This window comes from Pituophis catenifer, unplaced genomic scaffold (assembly GCF_029215685.1).
Source record: "Pituophis catenifer annectens isolate HBS135680 unplaced genomic scaffold, rPitCat1.0.hap2 SCAF_7, whole genome shotgun sequence".
Classification (NCBI taxonomy): Eukaryota; Metazoa; Chordata; class Lepidosauria; order Squamata; family Colubridae; genus Pituophis; species Pituophis catenifer.
Window position 1 is genome coordinate 62482660 of NW_027256887.1, and position 23835 is coordinate 62506494.

Sequence of the window (23835 nt, forward strand, 5' to 3'; positions counted from 1 at the left end):
TGATTAAATCCCCCGCTCTTCCAGGCGAAATGAAGGAGGGTCGGCCATCCTCCCTCCTGCCCGTTTCCGCCCCCCGAAGCCTCTTTTCTGCCAGAGGCTGAAATTTTTGTGTAGGCTCTGGGAACTGCCAGAGTGCCCACCTGGGAATCAAAGGCGGTGCTGGTCAAAGGCGACCCCGAGGCTCCAGTTGCCTCCATCTCCCGCTCACCGACCTGATCCGCATAGCGCCGGTTAGTGGCTGGACCAGGTGCGATTTGGGCCAGGCGAGGGATGGAGGGTTCCCGCTTGGCGGACCCAGGCAGCTTCGTTGCCAGGTGTTCTTTGGAGGGAGCCCCGAGAGCGACTGGCAAGGGGGATGGGCAACAGCGGTGGACAAGGCTAGTTTGCGGGGTGGCCGGGGGAGGGGGAGGTCCGATCAGGCTCGGGCGGGCCCTGCCCAGCCCTAGAAGCTCCAACTGCGAGGGCTTCCCGGTGGGGAGCCGGCTGCCTACCTGCCGAGCCTGATGGCAGGATATGGCCCTCGGGCGTCTCTGCTTCCAAATGCGCAGTTTCTTGGAAGCAATATGGAGTCTAAATATAAGGAGCAGAAATCTGTTGAGTGTAATCAGGGCTGGGAGGCGGCTATGTTGGTTTTACGTCCAGCAGATGGTGCCGTTTTTCAATGTTTTTCAATGTTTGTCAATGTCTTTCAATGTTTTCCAATGTTTTTCATGTTTTTACCTGTCACAGGTGTGACATGTATATAATATAGGCATATAAAAACACGCCCGTAATCAAATACAACGTTGTGTCAAAATTTGAAAGCAATCGGTGAAGAATTTTCGGAGATGTGCGGTTATGTACAAACGGACATTTACATTTTTATTTATATAGATGTAAGTGCTGTATATCAGCACTTACATTACCTTACACCTACATTAGTCTTAGGGATCAGTTGGCTGCTAATTCAATATAACTTCTTTATCCATCTACCTCTACAGTCCTGGTGTTCAGCAAAACTAAACCTTGTGATTATTCTAGCTTGAACATGTGTTTACTTATAATATCAAAAATGTAGAATAAAAGAATCCTTGTAGTTAGGATTGAAGAAGGAATAATGTTACAAATGGGCAAGCAGGCATTTTAAAAGTGTGGCCAAATATCATATCCTTGTTACTGCATTTCTGTTGGTCAAAACTAAAAGCTTTTATCCCTTCTAAATTAGTATTAGATGACAGATGTGCCAGATTCTGTAAATTTCAGAATAAGCCTGTTCAATACACATGACAGGAAATTAGAAACAATTTTAGCTTTGCCTTAAATAGGAGCTAGCATAATGGTGCTACGGAAATTAGAATTTTTGTATGCCTGTTGCAAATATATCAGATAATTTATGGTATGACTCAAACCATAAACTGTAAGTGACTGTCCTTTGTGGGAACAATTTGTTACTAGAAACTAAGAAACTATCTTCAACATCTAGATCCTCATTGACTATATGATGCAGGACTGGGGGCACAGAAGTTTAAAGCCTTGAATCTTCGGAGAAAGGCGGCAGACAAGTTGAACAAATAAATAAAATAAATAAATAAAAGCCAAAGTAAATACTCATATTTATTGTTCGCAACAGAGATCACAGGAATTTTATGCCTAATATGTTTTCAGAGTTGTAAATTTTTAAATGTTTTTTATTAGGATTTTAAATGTATTGTGAGCCTCCCTGAGTCTTTGGAGAGGGGCGGCATATAAATTGAATTAAATTGAAAATTGAATTGAAAACTATAAGCATATGTGACCAGTATGTGACTAAAAGTAAAAACATGCCATAAATATTTATCTTATTAACAGACCCAGTTCTGTATATTTTGCTTGCATTCTGCTGGAAAAAATAGTCTTGGAATCTTTAAAAGTCTATACACAACTAGAAAGATTCATTTTTTTAAAAAAAAAATAAACCTTATCTGATCCATGTGTTGTTCATATATTGTGTATGTTATGTGTGTGCATGTACACACAAACAGGCACACACACACACACACACACAAATACACAGAGTCACAGCTGCCTTAGACTAAGGGTCATGGATTGGCTACGCTGAGATTTCTAGGGCTTTCTAGATGTGAATTTGGAAGGCAACAGACTTTTTTTAAGGTTTAATTTTTTTATAGTTTGGATTTATAGATGCTTTCATTGATTGCAGACATTGTAGATCAGCTCTTTTGGTTTGGAAAAAAAAATCAGGGATAATATCACAGTGGATGGCGAGCCTATGGCACGCGTGCCGGAAGTGGCATGCACAGCTATCTCTCTGAGCATGCCAGCCATCGCCCGTTACTCTTCCAGTTTCCGGTGCGCATATGCGTGCATGCCGAGGAGCTGCTCTTCCAGTTTCCAGCACTCCCCTGTGCACGTGTGCACGCACCTGTTTCGGCATGAAAAGGCTCACCAACACTGTGATAGTATATTTTCCAATTAACACATTTCATTAAAAGTATGCATGAGTTTTTGTGATCTATAGCTCAGTTCTTCACACAGGACAGGAAAACCAATGTAAGGATTTCAGTTCAAACAATGCTGGGGGTGGGTGGGTGAGACAGGTTGTTTGCCAGATATCTCCCACTCCTGGGAGGTGATATGAGGGGAAACGTTAAAGGGAAAATCAGACAAAAAGGAAAGGAAGAGGTAAAATGGCAGAGAGGGGACTGAATATTTTAAGCCAGTAACATTATTCTGCTCAAGCAGAAAGTTATGAGTTCAAGAAGTTGCCACGTGACTTTATGACTATCCATAACATTAATCTAAATTGAACCGTATTTCCATATATTCTGAACAGTCAATGTTAATCTTCCAAAATGTGCTGTCTCTCAGATTATAATAATGCCAATGTGGTTGGAGTAGGATAGGAGTTGTAGTCCAACAGATTAGGAGTATTTTAGGCTGCACATGTGAGATGAGCATAAAATCACATAGAGCAACCTTCCCTTTCACACAAGGCAATAGGCACAGAAATTTATTTATCTGCTCTGATGGCCAGTTCTTCCTGTAATAATTCTGCACACAGCCAGCCTTATTTGTAGGGAAAGAACTGCATTGGATTTACATTTGCTGCATTTGATGTGGATACAGGAGAGAAATTCAATTGGAAAACTTCCTATAATAGCTTTTTGATTACACGATATGATACCATAGCTATCTATAGCCTTCTCCAACATTGAAATATTCAGTGGGTTACTGATGGAGAGCAACTATCCCAGTTGGGAGAAGGGGTCAAGCAGGAAATTAGTCCTGAATCATTATGTAAACACAAGAGAGCAAGGTCTGACCCCTCCTGAATGCCTTTGAGTCTTTCCCAGGCAAAAGCTACCAGCTGCGGCATTCCTGTGGAATAGACATAGAACAATAAAGTAGCTTGTTTGAATTCTAAAAGTATGAGTTTGGTTGTTCACACCTGACAGGTGCCTATCAACTTTTCTCATTTCTAGCACATTTGAGGAGTTGCTGATCAAGATGATACAGGAAAGTATCATCTTGTGTTTGTGTGTTTTGTGGGTTTGATTTTTAGGAACATTTTGGAAACATTTCCTTTTTGGAAAGAAATGACTCCTGCAATCTGGAGGAAATTTGATTCTTCCATTTTTCAAATTTTTTACTATGGTGTAAACAGAAGGATTAAGGAGACACAAACCTAAAGCTTAAATTGGAAGGAAAAAGACCAGAAACTTCATATTCTTATTAGAGAATAAGAGTTGAGTGGAGTCGAATCAAATAGAATCATGGGGCTAGGACCTTGGAGGTTATCTTAATCCAACCCTTTGTCAAAGCAGGAGTCTGTATTCCAATCTGGACAAATGGCTGTTCAATCTTTTCTTGAAAACCACCAGCGATGGAGCCCCCCCCCCGCCCCCCCCAAATTCAGGAGGTAAGCTGCTCCATTGCTTAATTGTTGTCAGGAAATTTCTCCTTAGGTTGGATCTCATTCTGACGAGCTCCTGCCCATTGTTTCTTGTCCAACCCTCAGGTGATTTGGAGAATAAATAGATGCCCTCTTCCCTGTGACAACCCTTCAAGTACTGGAAGACAGCTATCATGTCACCCCTAAGATTTCTCTGTGTTAGTTATTCTGTTTGACATGTAAAATCCCACTAAGATCATTCTGACCCTAGCTTGGCTTTCTTTTGGTGTGTGTGTGTGTGTGTGTGTGTGTGTGTGTGTGAACATGAAGCAAAAACAAAAACTACAGGGAAACATGTTTGTCATAATACTCATATAGTTTTTCTTCTTGCCAATTGGCAGAAACTACACCAATTTAAGGAGGAACAAAAGGCCCTTTCTTCTCAAAGACGATGCTTTATAATTAAACTATTTTATTTAAAAACTCAACAAAATTTTGAGCAGTGTTCCTCTATTACTTTGTGGGTGATGGGACTTGCAATTGGAGGGTGGCAACTATGGAAACTGTGATATAGGATAGTAAGATTTCTTCACAACGTATTAGTGGTATTCTCAAATTTTCACATTGTGTATTAGCCATCATCTAATATGTTCTAGCAATGATTTCTGATAGGTTGTCCCCCATTGGCATAAATATTATTGCAGATAATTTTTGTCTTTTTGATTTTATTTCTGGCTTATTTTTGTAATTTTGTTTTTAGATCACATCTGAATATTCAAGAAAATATAAGAGAGAGAAATATTAGTAATTCTCCCCATTTCCTTTGACAGTTTTATCATTCTCATTTCTAAGGCTGTCGAATTGATGATTAATGAGAGGTAAAGGGGTGCTAGGGGGACACACATAATAGTCTGTCCACAAAGACAACATTCAAAAGGGACAAAAAATTGTAGCTATAATGATAATGAATTGTGTAAATTAAGAACTTAAGTCTTAAAATAGTGGACTTACTGTTAACCTCAATAATCTTTATGTCTCCCTTTTAAGGGCCTTGACAATGCAGAGTCATCAACATTTTAACATTAAATTCACCTGCTGGCAGCAATAGCATTCAAGATTAAAAATAACAGAAAAGTGATGGAATAAGAAAACCCTAGGAAACCAAAGCGTTCAGCATTTTTACATGAGATACCCAGCTACTGAAAGAGAGAGGGAGAGAGAGACTGAGAGACAGGAAAAGAAAGATCTGTATATTTAATCATAGTCCATCTGCGCAGGAAACCTTATTGGGGAGATGGGTGAAGGTTGCTTAAAGGTAATTTCAGTCCCACCAGCTCTGGAGGAGGTCCGTGAGATTTTGAAAAAAGCACAAACGGATAAAGAGATAGATTTTTTTTTTGCAAGATTTTGCATACGTCATTACCCAAATGCTCCCATTCAACACAGAATCTTGATTCCCTAGTTGGACTTGTACAAACAGAAGAGTCACTGTGGACAAGCTGTCTAGAGAAATAAAATTTATCAGTCTCTGATGGGATTTTGACAGGATTCAGAAATTCAGGCATCATCAATGAGTTTCTCTCCATTTTCTTCCTCTTTTTTATTGCATTCTCTACTTCCACTGCCTTCTTCTTCCTCCTCATCTTCTGCTCCATCCGTGAAGACATCCTTTTGGCCGTAACTCAATGTGGTACGTGCTAGGTCCACCTCAATTGGGAAAACATCTGCTTCTCTTAGCACAGCGTAACAATCATCATAGTACTTGGAAAGCGTGGACACAAAACGCTGGAGTTGGAATACAATATCTTGCACTGCAAAGGAGAGAAATAATTGAACAAAGAGGAACAAAAATATACATTACCCCCAGCTTGTAGCCTAGGTTGTCAAACACAACCTGCCCTCTGAAACGAGCTCCCCCCGGAGATACGGATGATTCCGGACTTATGTACTTTCTGTCAGGCCCTCAAAACCTTTTTATTTCATCAAGTCGGGCTGGCCTAATCTCTCCAATTGTGTATTTTAATTTGGATTTTTAATGGGGGATTTTAACTGTCGGGCCAAATTGTTTAATTTTTTTTTAATTTTTTTTTAAATTTTGTATTTGATGTTTTTTACTTCTGGCTGTTCACCGCCCTGAGTCCTTCGGGAGAAGGGCAGTATATAAATTTAAATATTAAATTAAATTAAATTAAATTAAATTAAATTAAATTAAATTAAATTAAATTATTAAAATTTCATTGAGGGCCGCATCAGGGTTGTGTTTGATCTCGAGGGGCCAGGGTGGCCATGGCCAGCTCGATGTCAGTCGTGTCAGGGGTGCCTGTGGTGGCCCGAATGCTCTGCCAGCGAAAATGGGCCCCGGAGCTCTGTTTTTGCTGGCAGAGGCACTGTGGGCTGGTCCTTTGCTGTTTCCAGGGCAGCCCTGCAGGCCAGATCTAAGCACCCCGCGGACTGGATCCATTCCCCCAGGCCTTGAGTTTGACACCCCTGGCCAAGCATGTGCTTGTCTTCCTATGCATGGCAATAACCAAGCACTTTATAAATGTCTGAGATGATACTTTGGCTCTTTCAGGGTCAAACATATTTTCTTTTCATCCCATATTCTTGTTTCTAAGGAGCTTGATAGTTTTCATCTGCAGATCTAAGTCACTCAACATTCTGGGAGGTCATTTGGATCTAAACAAAAAGCACCCCAAACTTACCATGTTTCTGGTCTAGCAGCTCCATCTTTTCTAGCACATCCTTCCTCATTTTGGCAAAACGTGAACGTGCCTCCTGGCGGCAGCGCAGTATTAAGCGATATTCATAGTTCCCAGTTCCAACCCGGTAGAGAGGTTCTCCCATGGCCTACCAAAAATACTACGTTACTATAACAACCGACAGGGTAGATTGGGCAACATCTTATATATCTATTAAAGCGTCTTTCATGCATTCTAGCAAACTGTGGGCTCCTCACATGACGGTGCTACATCTTTACTTGGCCAACAGTCAGACTTTAAAGCATCTTTTGCTAAAGGAGCAGATGCCTAGAACCCTGAGGGTAAGAAAACCAACATTTAAGGAAACAGAAACTCATCACAAGGTCATCACATGGTAAATGAGATCAAGGAACAAATCAGAAAGATTGTCAGTTTTTCCATTCCAAATTAATGGTGAATCTATCCCATAATTACAGAAACTTTAATGCAAATCAATATTGACAGAATATGTTCAAAACTCCCTGGAGCTATTTGCTTGACACTTTAATCTTAATCTTTAAACCTGAACCTTTAATCTCTGTAATTTGCATTCGCTATAATTTTATTCAAATTCTTACCATACGCTTTTTCAGTAAAAAAGAAAAGTCTGCTATGAATCTGGTTCTCAAGATTTCAACTTTAGAAAGTTTTTCTTTTGCTCAAATAAAAATAATGGCACACCAGATGCTTAGCAGACGATTTGGCCTTTCCATCTAAGGCTGAGAAAGGATGATGTGCTGGAGATCATAGTCGTCATTATGGGAAACAAAAGCCACAAAACGTATCTCTCTATTGAGTCCACTGGGATATTATCTATCCAGCTTCTCTGCAGTGACAATCAAACACTTGGCCTCTCTTCAGTAGAACTCATTAATACTTAAACTATCTATAATTGTACAACGCAAGTGAATCAATCTTGTGTTACTGCATTCAAAATTCCAATCTGGTCCAACGTTTCTGGAAGGTGTCAAGATGGAAAGGCTGCCCTTGGAGCATGCCGGATGAAAATGATAGCTGACATAAAACATTATCGATCTCAGTTTGAAAAATTGAAATAAGGTATAAACTTAATTCTTAAGCATCTTAAGAGTTAAGGAAAACTGAGGTATCTAGAAGGTTCATTTGATAACACTTGGTGACACAATGCAAGATTCAACACGGAATGTACACAATAAACTTCCCTAAATTTAAATCTTTGAAAACAAGCAAGTATCTGAGTATGTCTATGAACAAATCTGGAATCTCAGAACCTCTGTACTTACAATGCAGCTGTAGTCTTCATCATCCATCTCTTTCACTTTTAGACAATATGACTGAAAGGGAACAAAAAGCGCAGTGTTTACAAGTTGCAGAATAACCAGCCAGTTATAACAAAGACAAAAATAAAATGTCCACAGTCCATTCCATTAAATGCAGCATTATCCTGAATTGTTAGATATATTAATGCACACACAAAAAATTTAAAAAGCAGAAAAGTTTACATTCAAAGCATAACAAAGATTGAAATTCTCTTTCAAAGAATATGCATTGTAAGCCCCTTGTTTTTTCTAAAGGAATAATTAAAACAAAAAGAACAGCTCACCAAATACTCAAACTTGACATCCAAATACTTCTTGATAGTTAATCTGGTGTCAGGAATTGCTTTGTTCAGATAGGTGTTCAAGTCAGTCAACATCTGTAAGGAAATACTGGGAGTGAAAAATGAAGATAAAGCAAAATAAAACAGACAGGCTTTCGCATGTGAGAAGGCTCACCACCCAAAATTAGCTAGTATATGATTTGGGGACATTTCTATCAAGTCTCAGAGTAGTTACACCATTTGACACATAATAATAGATCAACTTTGTCATTATATGGACATTATATGACAATCTTATTCCTGGGCCAATCTGAGCTAGCTCTGAGTACCAGTGCTGGGTTGTTCCAATCCAAAACAATATTATTTCTATCCTGCCATCTCCATTATGCTGTCCTGTCACAATACAAGGCAAGTCAGGCTAATAAACTTTATCTCAAGTTTAATATGGGAAAGTGCCTTGCCCTTATTTCTCGCCTAGCTTGGAAAGAACTAAGATAAACATGGAAGCCAGATAAACAGGTCATGTGGAAAGCCTCACTGATTAATAACCAAAGAGGCCATAGAAAGCAGAGTTGTAGCTCACTAGTGTAGTCAGATGAAACCATCTCATATTCTTATGCCTTTTATCGAACACTATTTGTCCCTCCTTTTTTTTTTACATCCCCAGAAACAGTAAACTTTTAACACTGCTCCTTATTTTGTGTGAGTTGATCAGCAGAAAGAGAGTAGGGAATATATGTCAGATAACAGAAAGAGCTGAACACTATGCTAGATTACTGTTTGGTTTTGGCCCTGTCATCTCTGTCACCATCACAATCTAATAGTTGTAAGCTTCACTATTTTATCCCATGAGTCGACAGCCATTTAGAACAGGGATGTCAAACTCAAGACCTGGGGACCGCATCTAGCCTACGGGGTGCTTAGATCTGGCCCGTGGGGCTGCCCTGGAAACAGTGAAAGACCAGCCTGCAGTACCTCTGCCAGCGAAAACAGAGCTTGCAAGGGCCGTGTGTGCCCCCCCGCCCCCCGAGCTCCATTTTTGCTGGCAGAGGGTTGCAGGAGGCCATTTCAGCTGAAAACAGAGCTTGGGAGCCCATTTTTGTTGGCAAGCGCTTGGGCCACCACAAGTACCCCCGACACGAGTGACATCATGCTGACCATGCCCACCCTGGCCACACCCATCCCGGCCCCCCGAGGTCTAATTCAACCCTGATGTGGCCCTCAATGAAATTGAGTTTGACACCCCTGATTTAGAAGAAAAAGGTTCCCATCTATATCTTTGGGTACTGACAGTGCTACATTGGAATTCTATAAAGGTAGTCCTCAAACTTAAAATCATTAGGTTAACATATGCTTGACATTACCATGGTGCTGAAACAAACAACTTACAACAGTTCTCACGCTTACAACTGTTGCAGCATCCCTGTGGTCATATAATCAAAATTTGGCAGTTTGGCAACTAGCATGTATTTATGACGCTGCAGTGACCCAAGATCACGATAACCATTTGCGACCTTCCCGGGGGCTTACAACAAGTGAAGTCAATGGAGGAAACTGGATTCATCTAACGACTATAGCAGGAAATCAGACACTATTCCTTTAACAACTGGACTGTTTAATGACAGAAATTCTAGTCCCAATTACAGCCATAGGTCAAGTACAACCTGTACCTCAGACACAATGGTATAACACTTCTCAACTCTCAAACAGTTGTGTTACCTACCTAGATTATCATACTAAAATGATATTTTATCTATTTTATTTAGTAAATTTATATGGCTATCCATCTCACACGAAGTGATTCTAGGGAGCCTACAACCATTACAATAAAACAACAAATACATATTTAAATTATCAATTATAGTTAATCATTGTTTTTATTTAAAGAAAATGAGAATCTCCATAGACATATTAAAAATATAGTCTAAGCATGCGTGTATGGTTTTTACATCAAGAATTATTGTTTTGAGCATAACAAAGATAAAATACATATTCTTACTGGTTTAATGGTTTTTAAAAGATGGATTCCAAATTTCTCAATACTGCGATGAGCATCAGCAAATTTTACAAACGCTTCACTGGCTGCTGGCTGAGGTTCCCGTACACCAATAACCGAAAAAACATCACCAAATGCTGGTCATCATACAGCAAAAACATGCAATAGAAACTGGAGTCAAAAATTATAGATGTATTCTCTGGTCTATATTACTCAATTTTTCACCACTTCAGAATGACTGATAGCCCTGAGGATTATGGAACTTGAAACCTGGCATGTCAGGAGGGCACCAGAATACAAACATGTCTAGATTTAGACTTTATGCTGTCCCACTTTAAATCTCACTCTAGTCAATAAGCTTGAAGGTATTTCTCCAATAGGTTGCTCTGGATAATGGCTCACACAAGCCAGCCCTGCATGCAACCCAGAGATATTCTATCCAATAGAATAGCCCAAATTTTGAAAACCAGTGGCCATATCTGGAATTTGGAAAGAATATTACGGCCATTCTGACAAAATTGGTGCCATGATGGTTATGGCCAGTGATAAACCTGAGATTGTTCCCCGCAAGGTTCTCTGTTTCCTTAATTTCCTTCTGTTTTTCTTCTAGGTAACTAAACGCACTTCCAAAATACTACTGCAGATCCCTATCAGTTTTTTCTTATAAATACCTCTCATTAGCAGGGCCCAGAAGAATCTTGGAAATATATAACATGCTTACTTGTTTTTTTATTTTGTAGCATGCTAGTTGCATATTTATTTTAATTACAATGAACTAAAAAATAAATTAGACAGAGTCAAGTTGGCGGAATCGGAGTAGAAACTGGGAGTCTGTGAGTTCTAGTCCTGCCTTAAGCACAAAACCAGCTAGGTTATTTTAGGCCAGTCAATTTATCTCAGCCTTAGGAAGAAGGCAATGGCAAACCACTTCTGAAAAACCTTGTCAAGAAAACTGTAGGGATTTGTCCAGGTAGTCTCCAAAATTGGACACAACTGAACAGAAGGGGTAAAAAAATAGGTGGAGCACTCATTAGCATCACAATACAAGCTGCTATGTTATTTTTAAGGAGGTTATGGCCATAACTGGCAAATGCTCTATCCATTTACCTCTGTGAGTCTGAGACAGTTCAAAGAAGGCTCTGAGAAGACTCTTGGTATGTTCTGTCATCCCTAGGCAAAGGGGAAGGAATAAAATATTAGTCATTCATTTATCTAGGAACTTTTGTTACTTTTCAGTCTACATTTTAACACTAAACCAGATGTTTGGTAAAATAAAACAAAATCAAAATATGGTTGGGGACAAGCCAACACTGGTATGTTTTTATTCTGAGATTACCTACAGAAGTGACTGAGTGGCAAAAGCTATACTGACCAAATGCAAAAGTCATTCTTTGCTCTTCACTAGTTATATTCTGTGCTTCTGGGAACAGTTTGCTCACCACAATGGACATATAGTTACTAAACCACACAAAAGCATCAACTCTTTCCATGGCCATCTAATGTAGGACATCTGCTTTTGGCTCTAGGTAAGCAGTTGTACCTACAGACCAAATAACTTGTCAGCAAGACTGAAAATAAGCCATGCTGAAAATTTTACTGATAATAAGCCATGTTATCAATATATAAAGCAACATAATGCTTCAAAATGCTTTTATATGGTAAACAAGTTATAAGCAAACAAATGGGCAATTCCACCAGTCAACTGTGATCCTAATCTTAGGATCTACCCTGTTTTCCCCAAAATAAGAGCCAACTGGAAAATAAGCCCTAGCATGATTTTTTAGGATGCTCATATAAGCCCTACCCCCAAAATAAGCCCCAGTTAAGATTGTCAGCCATTTAGTACCGTATTTTCCCAAAAATAAGACCTAAGTGGAAAATAAGCCCTAATGCATTAATATAAGACCCGCCCGGTCTTATTTTCGGGGAAACACGGGTACTTGTAGCTCCCATATATTCTCTACTTGTCTCCACTACTGCTTCTTTCCTTCTACTGTAAACAGCTGAGAAACATTCACTCTCAAATTCATAAACTGTTATTGTACTAATCTGCAAGATAGCAGAAGGTGGGAGACAGGGCAATGTCAACACATACGAGGGGAGTTTTACTGTGTTTCGATTCTTGTGTGTTAATGGAGTGGGGGAGGCTTTACTACCATCTTCACAATATCATTAGTTATGTATCATTTCAACCATGGCTAATGATATTGTGAAGATGGTAGTAAAGCCTCCCCCACTCCATTAACACACAAGAATCGAAACACAGTAAAACTCCCCTCGTATGAATTTACTTGTTAAGACAAAAAGAACAAAGATTTTTCCAAGAACTCTAACCGACCATAGCCCAGTATGGATAGAAATTGAGACTGAAAAGACTGAGAGAAGATCATGGAGATTAAATGAAAACTTGTTTAGATATGAAAAAAATATAATAGAACTTAAAAAGCAGATGAAAGGATTTTTTGAAATAAATTTGAATAAGGGTACCCCAATTAAAATTGTGTGGGATGCGAGTAAAGCGTATATGAGAGGGGTACTCATTTATATGAATTCTAAACATAAACTGAATCGACAAAAGAAAAGATCTGAACTGGAAGTAGAAATAAAGAATAAAGAACAGTTACTTATTAAAAATCCAACAGATGAAAGAATATGTAGTGCTATAAAACTTTTGAAAGATCAATTTCAAATGCTTATGGCGGAACAAGCTGCAACAAATTTACAATATGCAAAGCATAATACATTTTATAATGCCAATAAACCGGGCAGATGGTTGGCCTATACATTAAAGAAGAAGCAGAGTATGCGGACTATTGACAGTATCGATATTGGAGGGAAAGAAATTTCTCAACAAAAATTAATTAAAGAAGTCTTTGTAGATTATTATACCAAATTATACGCTAAAGATGATATACAGAATGGACTTATAGAAAAATATTTAGAAAATAAAAGAGTTACAAAAATTACCAAACAACAAAAGGAAAGAATGAATCATCCTATAACAGTAGAGGAGATAATTGCAGCAATTAAACAACTGAAAACAGCTAAAGCTCCTGGAACTGATGGCTTGACTGCAATGTATTATAAAACTTTGCAAGCAGAAATGGTGGAACAACTTAGAGACTTATTTTGTAATATACAACAAGGGGGTAAAATACCCCCATCATGGAAAACAGCTTATATTTCTTTGATACCAAAAGAACAAGTAGGTCCTAAAAAACCGGAGAACTATAGACCAATATCTCTTCTGAATAATGATTATAAAATTTATGCAAAAGTACTAGCCAACAGGTTGATGCCAGTAATTCAAGAGGTGATTCATGATGATCAAACGGGATTTATAGAGGGCAGATATATGAAGGACAATGTAAGGCAAGTTATAGATTTATTGAAATATCTTGAGAAGAATAAACAGATCCCTGCAGTGCTGGTTTTTTTGGATGCGGAGAAGGCCTTTGATAGAGTGGACTGGAATTTTCTATTAAAGACTTTAAAAAAGATGGACTTTGGGGATCAATTTATACAGGCGGTTTCAGCAATTTATCAAGAGCAAAAGGCACAGATTATTATTAATGGAAGTTTGACAACAGACTTTAATATTGAAAAAGGAACAAGACAAGGTTGTCCGTTATCCCCATTGTTATTTATTTTAACACTAGAAGTCTTGTTGAATACAATACGGGATTCGAATATCCTGAAAGGTATAGTGATAAGGCAAGAGGATTACAGAATAAGGGCATTTGCAGATGATCTGGTTGTTACCCTAACACAGCCGATGGAATCCATAATCCAGATGAAAGACATTATAAAAGACTATGGCATAGTATCAGGATTTAGACTGAATCAGAAAAAAACTAAGATGATAGTTAAAAATATGACACAAGATCGAAAACACGAACTGGAAAGGAGGGCAGGTTTTGAGATTGTACCTAAGGTTAAATATCTTGGAGTTCAGGTTGCAGAATCAAATATGAAATTGTTTCAAAATAATTATGAGGTGTTGTGGCGAGATATACAGAAAGATATGGAGACTTGGAAAAAACCGCAGCTGTCTTTACTTGGAAGAATAGCAGCAGTTAAGATGAATATTTTGCCAAGATTTCTTTTTTTGTTTCAAATGATTCCGGTGCTTAAAAGTGATAAACAACTGAAAGAATGGCAAAGTGGAGTGAATAAGTTTGTCTGGAACGAGAAAAAACCGAGAGTGAAATTGAAAATTATGCAAGATGTTCCAGAAAGGGGAGGTCTTAAACTTCCAAACCTACAGTTATATTATGAAGCAGCAGCTTTGACTCAAGCAAGCGATTGGTTTGGAAGGAAAAAGACTGGAATATTGAATATAGAAAGTTTTGATCTTAAATTTGGATGGCATGCTTACTTATTTTATGAAAACAAAGTGGATAAAGTATTTAAAAGCCATATACTTAGAGACTCTTTGATGAGTTTGGAAGAAGCACCGACTCAAAAGGGATTATAAAATACCGCTATGGCTGGATCTTGGTCATATTATGTGGAATACAAATATAATGTCACTCGGGGGGATTTTATATAAAGAGGTTCTTTTTACAGATGCGGGCAAATGGCAACTGAAGACATTAGAGACACTGTTGGACGAAGGGATTAATTTAACTTGGTTACAGTATAATCAACTTCAACTGAGATGGAAAGAGGACCAAAAAATTGGTATTATGTTGCATGAGGAAGAACTGGTTAGACATATAAAAGAGAAAGGTCCAATGCATATTAAAAGGCTTTACAATGTTTTGTTAGAAAGGGATTCAGAAACTGAATTGGTTAAAGATTGTATGATTAAGTGGGCACAAAATTTTGCAGAACCAGTGATGTTGGAAACATGGGAAAAAAATTGGGTTCAGAATGTTAAATTTACACAGTCGCAGAATTTGAGGGAAAATTTTTATAAAATGTTTTACAGATGGCATTTAGATCCTAAGAAATTGTCGTGTATGTACCCTAATGTTCAGCCAAAATGTTGGAGATGTGATTGTTTAGATGCTACATATTATCATGTTTGGTGGACTTGTAAGAAAGTGAAGGTTTTTTGGATAAAAATTTGGTGGGTCATGCAGAATGTTCTCAGGAAAACAATTCAATTTTCTCCACAATTGTTTTTACTGGGTATAGTTAAGGGTTTTACATTGGATGAAACAAAGTTGATATTGTATATGATAACAGCAGCGAGATTATTGATAGGTAAATTCTGGAAAAATGAAGCTTTGCCCACTATTGAAGAATGGACTTTGAAGATGGCCAGTTTCGCAGAGATGGCGAAGATATCAGCATATTTAAAAGATCGCTCACAAGAGACTTATGAATGGGAATGGAAAAAGTGGATAGATTACGTGCAGAACAAATATCAAACTAGGAAGTATCAAATAGCCTTTCACTGATAATATTATATAAAGATAGAAATATTTGAATTTTGTGAAGATAAAAAATTACATGGGGGATGGAGGGGTTCAAGTTTTATATAAAGGGGATTTTGTTGGGAGTATATTCTGTGGAAGTCCGGGGGGGGGAGGGGAGGGTTAGGGGGGGTTAGGGAGGGTTAGGTTGGGGAGTTTGGGGTGGGTGGGGGGGGAAATGGGGTGAAAATGTAATTGTAAAACTTTTGCAATAAAAAAAAAAAAGAAATGATACATTTTTCCAAAGAAAAAAAAAGTGTCATTACCTTTATATAGTTCTGCAGTCCTCTCCAGCTCTTCTAATCGCTTTACCAAGCCATCTAGAACAATAAATAAAAGGAGTGGATTACAACAGTAAATTATTTTAGGAGCATAAAGTGTTACATCTATTATTTTACATCCTGCACTTGGAAATGATAGTGTCTTTCTTCACGGTCACTGTTCCAGGTACTGTAGGAATCCCGCTAAAACAGAGATAAAAACACAAACTCTGCCAACTGCCCCTGCTTTCACCACAACAGAGATATAAATAATTGGAATCGAGATTGTGTCAGATATTTTTTTTCCTAAACATCAAGGTTCAGACTAAAAAGACAAATGCAACCATGAAATACAATCTGAGAGTGAGATAGGTGGCCTCTAAATTCGATAAATAAATATATAAAATTGAACAATATCTTTGTTTATCTTGATTAAAACACGCAAATCTAGCATAGTACTTACCATTGCAGAGGATAGCTCGGCTCAACCCTAGGGCATCTGCTGTCCCTGAGCTCATGTTCTCTACCAGGCGGTGCTTCACTTTTTTTAGCACTGCATTCCAGGAAAGAAACATAATCCATAAGCAGCATTTTCCAAAATGTAGCATAATCCCTGCATTTCACAAAAACAGGCTAAAAACAAATCTTTAAAAGAGTCAAAGTCTTTCCTTACCAATGTCTAAAGTTTTTCCCTGCTTTGGATCAGCCTGGAGCTTGTTGTAATAAATTGTCACCTCTCCCTAGAAGACCAAAACCAAATATTATGGGTTTGTAAGAGAAAGGGACTACTACTTGCATGAGCAAAAACCCAAAATTTACATTCCAGCAATCCTTGAAGTTTCTCACCTTCACCACCTGTATCATTTTGGCTACTTCTACTTTGGTTTTTCCTTTGACTGACTTCCCATTCACGCCTGTGATTTCATCACCAGCTGCCAACGTTCCATCAAAAGCTGCAGGAGTATTGTCAAATACCTGAGGAGAAATACATAGTGATGATAGTAGAGCTGTGGTGGCGCAGTGGTTAGAATGCAGTATTGCAGGCTAACTCTGCCCACTGCCAGGAGTTTGATCCTGACCGGCTCAAAGGTTGGCTCAGTCTTCCATCCTTCCGAGGTTGGTAAAATGAGGACACAAATTGTTGAGGACAATATGATATCTTTGTAAACCACTTAGAGAAGGCTGTAAAGCATTGTGAAGTGGTATATACGTCTAAGTGCTATTGCTATGATCAAAGAAGCCAAAGAGAAAGAACTATAGTTTCCATGCATAATTGCTACTTTTCTTTCCACATTTGTTACTTATAAAAATACCTTAATTTTCAGAAATATCACGGCAGGATCTTCATAAACACTTGTTGCTTATATCTATACTATGTGGTGCTGAAGCCATACAAAAGCTAGTATTACTTGGTTGAAATATGCCATTCTACTGCAGGTTTATTTGATATCCATTCTTTTATAATAAAAGCTGCTAGATGCCTGAAGTGTTTTTTTAATGCAGAAATTTCAAACCAGTCTTCCCCCCCCCCTTCCATAGTTCACTCACCATTTGGGCAGCTTCCCATATCATACTTCATTAGACGCAGAAAGAAATCTTACTGCCACTTGTGAAGAGGTTCATTGTCTAATCTTTTGAAATTAGAATACATTCAAAACTATGACTGAATTCTCCCTGAACCACTTTTGTTTACGATCCTTGACAGGATTTCTTTTAAATGTTGAGTTCACATATAAGATTCAATGAATTTGAAGTATCTTTCTAGTCCAGGCCATGCTTATTTTTATGAAAAAGAGAAATTAGCTATACCAGACCAGAAAATATATCAATTTGGTAGTTTATCTCATTAACACATAAACAAATAAATAGCCCAATTAAAAAATAAATTATTTATTATCCCATAAGCTTCATGCACTGGAGTCCATCACTCTTTGCTTTTTTTTTTTTACTATTGCTGTTGCTATCGCTATAGGCTACAAGGTTGGATCTTCAGAAAATGTCCCCACAATCAAAATTTTGCTCCCAGGATGTTGCATGCAATTTTTATTTATTTATTTTCTTTCTCAGAATATATTCTTCTTCCCTAGCACTAACCTGGACGATATACAGGCAGGGGCAATACTGGGCTCCTCCACCTATACTAATTCCAATCAGATTCTGAGAGTCTTTCTTCAAGGTCACTGTTCCAGGTACTGTAGGAATCCCCCTAAAACAGAGATAAAAACACCAATACCTGCCAACTGCCCCTGCTTTCATCACAACAGAGATATAAATAATTGGAATCAAAATTGTGTCAGATGCTTATTTCTTAAACATCAAAGTTTAGATTAAAAAGACAAATGCAACAATGAAATACAATCTGAGAGTGAGATAGGTGGTCTCTGAATTTGATAAATAAATATATAAAATGTGAACAATATCTTTGTTTATCTTGATTAAAACACGCAAATTATTTGCAGAAGCATAGCAAGAGCCAAAACATCTTGCATGATTAAACTGTGGTCTGTCGCTGATATTTTTTAGCCTCAGATTACCATCTTTAACTTCCAGCCAGCATGTCTTAGATTTTAAATTAGTTTCATGGAAACATAAAGCCAGATGCAAATTTACAAAGTTCATTCCATTATTTTCCAGCACAGATTACTTGTTGCACCGAATTTACTTCTAGGACTTACTGTCTTCTTAAAAATAAAATCTGATTGTTTTTCTTGCAGGCATTAAAATTTGATCTTTTCAGACATGTATCACAAACTTCTCTTGTAATTTTGACAGTATATACCTATATCTATATTCTTATTGTAATTTATTATTTTCTCACTCAGTTCTCTCCAAATCTGTTGGATTCTGAATTCACAATCTGTATAATAAGACTGCCAGGAGAATATAAATTCAATCAAGTAAAAGCTGAAAAACAGTAATCATCAGGGGTGAAATCTAAAATTTGTTACAACCGGTTCTGTGGGCGTGGCTTGGTGGTGGGGTAATGTGACTGGGTGGGCGTGGCCATTTTTTTTTTAACTTTTAAAACCATTTTTTCTACAACCTCTTCGGCTTTCAAAAGACTCTGACGATCCAAGCTGAGTTGCCTGATTGGCAGATACTTTTTTTGTTTTAAATGCCTCTGACGATCAGGCAACTCAGCTTGGATCGTCAGAGGCATTTAAAAGAAAAAAAGGGTTTTTTTTCTTTTAAAAGCCTTTGATGATCCCAGCTGAGCCGCACGATCATCAGAGGCTTTTTTTTTTACTTTTAAAAGCATTTTTTCGGCCGAAGAGGTTGTAAAAAAAATGCTTTTAAAAGTAAAAAAAAAGCCTCTGATGATTGTGTAGCTCAGCTGGGCATGGGGGGGGGGGGTGGGGGCAGAGATTTTTGCTACCGGTTCTTCGAACCACCCGCCTCCATCGCTACCGGATCAGGTGATCCGGTCCGAACCAATGCAAACTATATCCATAATTGCCTAGTTTACATGTTTCTTTTTAGACATTTAACCAAGGAAATACTGAAGATTTTGACTTGACTTCTATAGAATACTCTTTCCCAATCCAAGCTGGAGAAAAAGGTCTGTAAATGAATAAAGCGCCAGAATTAAGGCATTTTGATTTGATTCTAAATCTACTAGTCTTTGAGTGTGTTTTGCTATTTTTTCTGAATTCTTGTTGCATCTTTTTTTTCATTTGAGAAATTATTGTTGTGTGCTTTCCAAACAATTCTAATTCCAGTTCTCCCCAAATCAAATACAAAGACACACATTACTAGCAGGAAACAGGGAAAAAGAAAACTTACAGCTTGTCTTCCTCAATGTCATACTCCAAGTCTGCAAACATTGTTGTAAATTACTGATCACTTTGTGAAGAATCTGATTTTTCCAGACTACCTAAAAGGAAAAAAAAAGATCATCAATGGAGATTACTCATTTCCTCTTTTCATATGCTAATCAAAATCTTCGTTTTTGTGTTTCTAACTTCTACTGTATCTGTTGAACAATAAGAAAAACTGCCTCCTTTCTCAGGTTATTATCATTAAACAATCTATGAAGCTATTAATAAAATACGAAACATATCACAAAATAATGTAAAGGCCTAGTTTCTAACTTTAAAATGTTTACAGCTAAAAGAGTATAAATTATAACAGATGCTATATCTCAGTACTACCAAAGCTTTATTTCTCAAGTCCAGTCTTCAAGTAATGATTCTGTTTGGGTGATATCTGACATCATTAAGCAAATCACTGTGATCATTAAGCAAATCTAAAGTCATTAAGTGAATTCCATACTGGCAAATATGAATCCATTCTTCCCAAATGAGTGTTTTTGCCATAAACCAGCAAAAAAACTCACAAACCATGCTCAGATGACTGAAGGAGCTGCAACTAGTTGTAAAGACTAGCCTGTGGTCAAGTACCCAAATTGTGATCATGCCAGGCAGTTGTGGCATGACAACTTTACAATTGCTAGAAGTGCTTTATGGTCCATAAAGCTTGGTACACAGGTAGTCCTCAATTTAGGACCATGTAATGATGGTTCAAAGTTATGACAATCTCAGGAAAAGTGATTTGTCCTCAAAGTTATAATTGTCAACTACCCTTCTGGTCTCACGATTGCAATTTGGACGCTATATAGCCAACTCACATTCACGAGTAGCTGCAGGATCCTATTATCACATGATCACAATTTGTGATTTTCCAGCAGTTTCCAACAAGCAACATCAATTGGGGAAGTCAGACTACATGATTTTCTTAACCACTATGGTAAAAATGGTAATAAAATTGGGTCCAATTATGTGATGACTCATTTAATGATATCACTTATCAGCCAAAATTCTGATCCTAATTGGGGTTATAAATATATCAAATATTTTTCTCAGATAAAGCATCAGACTAAAAATACCAACATTATTTTAAATCAGATTCACTAGTCCAGTGATGGCTAACCTTTTTGCCATTGCGTGCCAAAAGCGGGGTAGTGGGGGGGTATTGCGCATGCGCGTGCCCACACCCATAATTCAATGTGCCTCATCCCCCCACTCATGCATGCATGACCCCCCCAGGTCTCCCCCTGCTTTTGGCACGTGATGGCATGGTGGGCCCGGTAGGCCCATTTTTTTGCCCTCCCCAGGCTCCAGAGCCTTTCTATGAGCCTGGGGAAGGCGAAAACAGCCTTCCCCATCCCCCCGGAGGCTCTCCGGAGGCCCGGAAACAGCCCATTTCCCGACTTCCAGTGGGCCCGGAAGGCCCGAAAATCAGCTGGCCACCGCACACGTGTGCTGGACTGAGGTAGGGCAATGCTCACGTGCCCACAGATATGGCTCCGTGTGCCACCTGTGGCACCCGTGCCATAGGTTCGCCATCACGGCACTAGTCTATCTAACTCTGTACTGTCTGGTCTGGCTGGCAGTACTACCCAATCTCAAGCAGTCCAGATTTCCCAGTCCTGCTTCTTGACTTTTCAATTGAAAACTACTTCGAGCAGAACTGTCAAAGCTTAAACCACCTTTTAGCTATCATTATTTGTGCTAGCTACCAAACAAGTAACTCTTTTTTTAAAGATAAATGCATAATATCTACAGCAATTAGGTATTAGGTATGTGCATTCTCAAAAATCCATGTGATTTGTATTGACCAAAACCTGCTACACAAGTTCAAGTTGGTTAACTGTTGGTCTTTGACAACTGTTCTCTCTTCTCTTCCTATTTTGCCATTTCTTGGAAACATCATTATGACCTGTATCTTGGAAAGTCTAATAGTTTTTTTTTAAAAAAAGGCCTTTTAAAAGTTTGATATTAATTGCTTTCAATATCCACTAGATATGTAAATACAAACTGGTGCTAAAGCTTCTTTCTGAGGGTGCAAAGAGTCACCTATTTTCAGAAGATGACAAAACTGGTATCATAGTTAGAATGTGATGTAGTGGTTAAGGTGTTAAGGATTAGAGCTGGAGAGATTCTGGTTCCTTCACAGCCACAAATACTCATTGGATAACTTTGAGGCAGTTGCTCTAACCTACTTCAAGGAGTTTTCAAGCAGAGAAAAACTGGAAGAGGCAGAGCCAGTGGTGGGATTCAGCCAGTTCGCACCATTTCAGGAGAACCAGTTGTTAACTTTCTGAGCAGTTTGGAAAACTGGTTGTTGGAAGAAATCATTAGGGCAGAGAACCGGTTGTTAAATTACTTGAATCCCACCACTGGGCGAGCTATATATCCCACCCTGAGCTTCTTGATGAAAGACATATATCTAATAAACAATTGTTAGTTTTGAGGACTGGAAAAGTTGAACTTAGCCACCAGGCTGCAAAACTGACTTGGGCTGAAAAATCACCTGCAGACAGACATGTTCGTTCATAGGGTAGGTTTTTTGCAAGGTATAGGTAATAAAAATGACCTATACCTTGCAAAAGTATAGGTAATAAAAAAGAATCCAGGCTGTCTCCCTCCCTCCCCCCATCTTTCTACCCCCACACCACCCCACTCCCATTCAGCAAAGCAAAATGACATATAAAAATAAATAAACAAATTTATTTAAATAAAAGAACAAGCTGAGCACATTTTTCCCCCATTGGCAACCTTAGGCACTGGAGTCCCCTTGCATAGAGAAAGGACTCTGGACCAGAAACAGTGGCTAAACTGGGGGGATTTACTGACGACGCCAATAGGGAACCCCTCTTGCCCCCAATCATCGCCCCTTCCCAGAGGAAGGACAACGCTCTCCCCAAGAGAAATGGAGCCAGTCAACCACTGCCTCACCGGAAGCCTCTGCCTCCAGCTGCGCGCCCACCTACCCGTTTTCTCTTCCCGTAAAAGCAGCGGGAACCGGGGAAGAGGGGTGTGTGTGTTTGTCTCCCACGTCACTGCCAAACCTGCCCGGAGCACCAACTTGCATAGATCCAGGAGGCTTTGAGTTAAGGAAGGTATAGGAAACACTGGGGGAGGGGGGGGGTTAAATCACCTTAACAACGTCTCGCGATACTAAGCTTGTGCGATCTAGTGTTAGAAATGAGCCGCCTCGGTACGTAGTGTATGTAGTAAGATGCTCTCTTGACGTCACAAAAGCGGGGCGGGGGGAACCGAGGGAAGAAGTCTGGTTTCCTTAGTTAAGGTGCGAGCAGGTGGAAAGTGGAGCGCAGCGTTTTCAGCAAAACGGCAGAAGACTGGTTGTAGCAAAGGTTTTCACGGGTTAGGGTCTGTTCCAGAGGTACAAATTGGCAAGTGGCTTAAACACAAGTGAGGGAGGGTCCTTGGTGCTCTGCTCTCTGAACTTACTTGCTTCCTTGCAGACGTTTCATTATCCAAATTAGGTAACATCATCATTTCAACCCCGAGCTACAAGTATTGCCCCCCCCTTGGTCCCGTTATTTCCTGCCAAAGGAAGAGGGGAGTTATTTTAAAAATGGGAATCATGCTTGCTGGGGAATTCTGGGACTTGGGAGTCCACAAGTTTTAAAGTTGCCAAGTTTAAGAAACGCTGTGACTTTTCAAGATACTAGGATGGGGAAAAAGTCATACAGATGAAATATGCTAGCATTGGGAAGCTAATTAACATATGTGATTATTTAGTTAGTTAGTTAGTTAGTTAGTTAGTTAGTAAGTAAAGTAAGTAAGTAAGTAAGTACTGGTATATGGCAATATCATACATGGACTAGCAATATATATTAACATTTAGTCTAAATTAGTAGAACCCAATAAAATATAAATGTTAAAATGATCCTAGACATTTGATATCTGTGATGAGATAAAAGGCAAATGTATTATTTTCTGTGTTCAGGTTCATTAACATTTAGGGCAGCTGAAAGCAAAGACCTCCTCCTTTATCTCTTCTTGCCTGTATTTCCTCACTTAGTTTAACACCCTAGCTAGGAAACTCAGAAGTTTGTTCATTAGGTTTTCTTCTAATAGAAGCAGAAACATGGTCACGCTATGAGTTTAGGAATTTTTCCCCCCATAATACTTCATGGCTCCTAGCAAATGACAAGATGTA

At 38.6% G+C, this 23835-nt stretch overlaps 1 protein-coding gene across 2 annotated transcripts; it reads right to left on the reverse strand.

The window, feature by feature from the left end:
• Positions 1-4570: 4570 nt before the first annotated feature.
• On the reverse strand, positions 4571-22759 carry PICK1 (protein interacting with PRKCA 1). Of its 2 annotated transcripts, none has more exons than XM_070946671.1 (13): positions 22640-22759; positions 19651-19737; positions 17962-18073; positions 16714-16842; positions 16541-16607; positions 16331-16420; positions 15874-15927; positions 11292-11354; positions 10188-10321; positions 8192-8284; positions 7872-7922; positions 6574-6718; positions 4571-5682 (listed from the first exon to the last, which is right to left on the reverse strand). In XM_070946671.1, the coding sequence occupies exons 2-13, from the start codon at positions 19689-19691 to the stop codon at positions 5429-5431; spliced, it is 1233 nt and encodes a 410-aa protein (XP_070802772.1). In that variant the 5' UTR covers positions 19692-19737; positions 22640-22759; the 3' UTR covers positions 4571-5428. The 2 variants fall into 2 exon arrangements, with proteins under 2 accessions (XP_070802772.1, XP_070802771.1); XM_070946670.1 differs by having other exon boundaries at positions 22636-22759.
• Positions 22760-23835: the final 1076 nt, after the last annotated feature.

Coding starts and splice junctions, on each gene's coding strand:
- PICK1 (XM_070946671.1), bottom strand. CDS start 19,691: ATGTTTGCAGACTTGGAGTATGACATTGAGGAAGACAAGCT. Junction 11,355..15,873: donor GACTGCAGAACTATATAAAG/GTAATGACACTT, acceptor CCCTTTGCCTAG/GGATGACAGAACATACCAAG. Junction 10,322..11,291: donor ACTGTCTCAGACTCACAGAG/GTAAATGGATAG, acceptor TATGATGACCAG/CATTTGGTGATGTTTTTTCG.